At 32.7% G+C, this 5162-nt stretch overlaps 1 protein-coding gene across 1 annotated transcript; it reads right to left on the bottom strand.

Moving 5' to 3' along the window:
• Nucleotides 1–2262: 2262 nt before the first annotated feature.
• LOC124915107 (glycine-rich RNA-binding protein 2, mitochondrial-like) lies at nucleotides 2263–4819 on the bottom strand. Its single transcript, XM_047455768.1, has 5 exons — nucleotides 4669–4819; nucleotides 4118–4263; nucleotides 3961–4029; nucleotides 3472–3578; nucleotides 2263–2906 (listed from the first exon to the last, which is right to left on the bottom strand). Exons 2-5 carry the CDS (start codon nucleotides 4254–4256, stop codon nucleotides 2472–2474), a joined length of 750 nt encoding a protein of 249 aa, XP_047311724.1. The 5' UTR covers nucleotides 4257–4263; nucleotides 4669–4819; the 3' UTR covers nucleotides 2263–2471.
• Nucleotides 4820–5162: the final 343 nt, after the last annotated feature.

A 5162-nucleotide genomic window follows, 5' to 3' on the forward strand; every position in this document is an offset into this window, starting at 1 on the left:
ATGAGCCCTAAGAAATTCTTCTTCTTTTTATAATTATATTTATTTAAACCCCACACTTTCTTAAAATAAAAAATAAAATTAAAAAATTGGTTTTATTTATTTTAATCAAGCACAAATGTTTGTTTGAGTGTAATTTATTTATTTCATTAAAAATTATATTTTTAGAGTCAATTATTAATTTTATTTATTTAATATATTATTTTTAATAATTAACTCAATATTTGATTGATATGATATAGGTAACTAATTAATTATGGATAATCTCAAAATGGGTCCACATATTTTGAGAATAATCTCATAATGGGTCCACTAATTTAATAAGTGATTAAAAATCATACTTTTTTTATTTAATTTTGATCTAAAAATATCATTTAATTTAATAGTTATGTATTTATTATACAAAAATAAAAGTACTTCTATTTTTTTTTAAACTGATTAGGTAACAAAAGTAATAAATTTAAATTTTTTATTTTATTTTATTTCATAATAATATATATTCAATTTAATAAAACATATATATATATATATATATTTAATTTTGATCTAAAAAAATCATTTAATTTAATAATTATGTATTAAACAAAAATAAAAGTACTTCTATTTTTTTAAAACTGATTAGGTAACAAAAGTAATAAATTTAAATTTTTTATTTTATTTCATAATAATATATTTTCAATTTAAAAAGCAAATATATATATATATATATATGGTTAAAATACAAAATTAATTTTAGTATACAAAATTAATTTTAGTAAAAAAAAATGAAATGCTCCAAAAACTTTCAATTTTGCTATAAGTGCTTCAACTTCTTTTTTTCTTGTCAATAGATAAGTTTGTATGAATCACAAGTAGAAGCATGGCCATCAAAGTTGTTCTGTTCATTTAGATGTGTCCCGTGTACCTTGATTTCCGCTTTCCATGCAATAGGTACATCATCTCGACAATATAAACTCAATTTTTTATGTCGTCTTTATATGTAATCTTCGTTCTTTTATGATTCATCGACTATAACATCTTCTAAAGAATGTACCAACATTTCATGATCTAATTCAGTATTCCACACCCTTGAGGACATGAAAACTCACAACTTCATTAACAATATTCATCCATGTGGCCGTCTAATTGTTCTCCATATCACCATAAACCACATAGCTAGTGCCAATAAAAATGGTATTTGTAAGTCCAACTTGAGAAATATATTCTCGATGAAGGTTCAGCGAAAGCAAGACCACAAATCCTACGTGGCCTTGCCACGACCACGTGACTAAGAGAGAGAAAAAAAAAAACGTTTCAATTTTCTTCTTTTCATTTCTCATTTTCGGCGCGACGATCTTCTTTTCTTTTTTCTCTGACGATTTGGCTCTCCGGCATCCCCGACTTCTCCTTTCTTCATCGTTTTCCGATAAAAAATGGTAGGTCTCCTTCGTGTATCTTTCACTTCATTTAGGTTTATGGTGGTCCAGGGTTCATACTACTCTTCTTTTCAGTTTGGTGGTCCAGGTACATTGTCATGCAAGACTCCAACATCTCCAAGGTAAATAAGACATCGTATCTTTTAGAAACGTAGATGATTTTGATATAACGATTAGGGTTTCCCTGATTAGGGTTTCTACGCTATATCAAAATCATCTACGTTTTTAAAAGATACGATGTCTTATTTACCTTGGAATCCTGCATGGCGATGTACCTAGACCATCAGCCTGAAAAGAAGAGTAGTATGAACCTTGAACCACCGTAAACTTAAATGAAGTGAAAGATACACGAAGGAGACTTACCATTTTCAATCGGAAGACAATGAAGAAAGGAAAATAAGTCGAGGATGCTGAAGAGCCAAATCGCCAGAGAAGAAACAAAAGAAGATTGCCGCACCAAAAATGAGAAATGAAAAGAAGAAAGAGGGGGAAAAACTGAAACGTTTATTATTATTTTTTTTTTCTCTCTCCTAACCACACGTAGGATTCGTGACCTTACTTTCGCTGAACTTTTCATTCAGAATATCATTTCTTGTCTTAAATCTTAAATATGGTCCTTACATGTGGGATTTAGTCAATGCTTATAAGTGGCATGTGGGGAAATGTTTTTGCAACTTCAGTAGGCCTAAACATTCGGACCACCCTTGAGCATACTTGATTTCTTATGGAAACATTGCCTTCCTTTTAAAACATGGCAGCACCAATGATATTGACTTCTTATATTTGTCTATATTTTTTTAAGTACAGGAAATCAGAAATCAAGTGAGAGATCACCAGCAGCAAATACAAGTGATTTTAAAAAGTTTCATCAATTGAAAAATCCAGCAGGAATCAAAGTTTGTTTATCTGACCTCTTTTCTCAAAAAGAAACCAGATAGACCACAACCACCAGATACAAGTGAGTGTTTAAAAGACATAACAAGTCTAGTCGATAACATACTTTCAAGGAAAATCTATCATAGTTTGTTCCAAAGACACGTTATTACCATGTAGAAATCTTCAAGCCCTTCTGCTTGCATAGTCATCAGGCTTATCATCACCATCATCTTTGTCCAGAGTATCATGGTGACCAAAACCACCAGAAGATGCAGCAGCATTCTCAAAACCACCAGACGATTGTTGTTCTAAACCACCCAGTCCCAACTCAGAACCACCTCCAAAACCACCTTGGTTCCCACCACCATAGTAACCACCAGCTTGGTTTTGATTGTTGCCTCCACCATAGCCACCACCGCCATCATTCCCACCTCCGTATCCGCCACCACCATACCCTCCGCCTCCATATCCACCACCACCACCTCCGTATCCACCACCACCACCTCCATACCCTCCTCCTCCATATCCACCACCACCACCTCCATATCCACCACCACCTCCAAAGGTCCTTGGTCGGTCATTTGCATAATTGACCCTCACTGTTCTCCCATGTAGTTCCTGTGTAGACATAAAAAATCAGCATAGACATGAATCTTCCAGTACTCATTTGAGCATAGACAAATACTACATGGATAGGGATAAAGTGAGCCTATCTAATATAAGCTGAATTTGGACAGATCGAAATTATCCTCATTTGAAATCACAACTGGATCAGAATTTAAATCCAGAAACAGTAAAGTGTTTCCAGTTGGACTCTACATATATTTTCAGATAGATAAATGTTTGGTAACTAAAATTAATCAGACACCTTCAACATTTTTTTGTATATAGGAACGGAAACAAAAACAGATACAGTAACTGTTTCCACTCTATCATTAACTCTTAGATAATTACAACTTTAATGTAGAAATTATAGTCTTCCATTCATAATCAACAAGAGGAAACATAAACAAGTTAACATTAATGCCTCACAAATTTCAATATATTGTCCACAATGCATTACTTATGAAAATGAGTGACATTACTGAAATCATGTCAACAACAAATGTAGATTGATAAACTGTTGGACTTTCAACTCAGGGAAAGAAAAATTATATTAGCAGAAAATGGAGTTTGTGTTCACCTGCCCATCTAAGGCCTGGATAGAAGCAGAAGCTTCCTCAGCTGAGCAAAACGTAACAAAGCCAAAGCCTCTGGATCTTCCAGTTTCACGGTCACTAATCACCCTTGCTGCAAGAAAACATAAAGGCTTTAGAATCATCATTATCTGACACTAATAATTTAAGCAACACAACAATGATTAAAGATTTCACATCATTTTCCATATCAATAAGCATTTGAAACATTACAAAGATAAAATTGTGCAAACCCCATACAGGTAATGGAAGGGTTTAATGCAAAAATATTCAAATATTTGTTGTCATTTAGGTAGCACAATTTCAAACATACTATATAACAAGGGTCATGAAAACAAAGAGAAAAATACATATCACAGAATTCTAGCTGAAACAATAAGTTAAAAAAAAATAGGTTTATTAACTTCGATGTATCTATTTAAAATTCAAGGCTACTACATGTTAAAATCATTATAGGTTAAAACTAACAAATATACCCTCAACAACTTCTCCGTATCTGGTGAATGCCTCCTTCAAGCTTGTTTCATCGGTGGAAAAAGACAAACCTGCAGATGGAACAAAAGATATTATCATTATCAATTAACAAAACAAAAGGGTATTAAAACAAGAATCTGAGGAGTAAACAAACCATACCTCCAACAAACACTTTGGATGATGACATGCATCTTATCGTTTGAAGGATAGATGGGTTGGACGCAGAAATGTTCTGGGCATTGATATTCTTCGAAATGGACTGCCTCAATATACTTCCAACCTTGCTTAGGAAAGCCATTTTGAACCTGGAAAAAGCTCAGAAAGCCAACAATAATAACCATACTTGTGAGTTCCAACAAATTTCTATTTTCGTATGAATAATTATATAACAAATGATGAGATCGTAGCACTCAACTACTTTCTCTGAAAACAGAAGGTTACTAATAATTGTCAAGAAGCTAATTAGATCTATATTCGTTCATTTCTCAGAATCCCAAACTATTAAGAAAACACGTAGGAATCAAAATGATGGTAAGAGGGTATCTGGAAAAATAGCATATAATTAACAGATTTAGATCAACCGAAATAGACTCCTAATGTAATCAACGGAGGAAAAAGAACGAACAGATATGCATACTTCGTGAAATGAAATGAATGATGTAGACGGTGAATCTGAAACAAGAAGGGATGTGAAGATCGATTCAACTGACCTTTTCGACGACTGTGGATTCTACTACGTCGCTTTCCTTCTCTTCTCGCTTTGGTTTTTGACCAGTTTATCGATTACTTAAAACCCTAGAGCCTTCGATCAGAGAAGGGTTTATGGGAGGAAGCCAGGCGACTCATTAAACATATATGAGATCCTTGGTCAATCCTTGCCGTTAGATTGAATAGGAATGGTTCAGACCGTTGGATTAAGATGCGTTTTCGCCGCAGGAAATGAAGATATTTTTTTAATGGATATTTTGGGGACCTCGTTTCGTTTAGGGTTTTGAAGGAGTGATTTTTTAATAAAACAATCTTTCTAAATAACTAGTATTCTAATAATTAATTCCATCATTATAAATTTAATTGAATTCAAATAATATTTTTTATAAATTGATTTTTTTAAATAAATACACCCTCAAAATACAAGGCAAATGTTTTTTTTTATTAAGTCATGGATCGAAAAAAACACACACATAGAAGTATATAAAATGTCTAT

This window comes from Impatiens glandulifera, chromosome 1, assembly GCF_907164915.1.
Source record: "Impatiens glandulifera chromosome 1, dImpGla2.1, whole genome shotgun sequence".
NCBI classification, from domain to species: Eukaryota; Viridiplantae; Streptophyta; class Magnoliopsida; order Ericales; family Balsaminaceae; genus Impatiens; species Impatiens glandulifera.

Coding starts and splice junctions, on each gene's coding strand:
- LOC124915107 (XM_047455768.1), bottom strand. CDS start 4,256: ATGGCTTTCCTAAGCAAGGTTGGAAGTATATTGAGGCAGTCCATTTCG. Junction 4,030..4,117: donor ATCCAAAGTGTTTGTTGGAG/GTATGGTTTGTT, acceptor TTCCATCTGCAG/GTTTGTCTTTTTCCACCGAT. Junction 3,579..3,960: donor ATACGGAGAAGTTGTTGAGG/GTATATTTGTTA, acceptor GTTTTCTTGCAG/CAAGGGTGATTAGTGACCGT.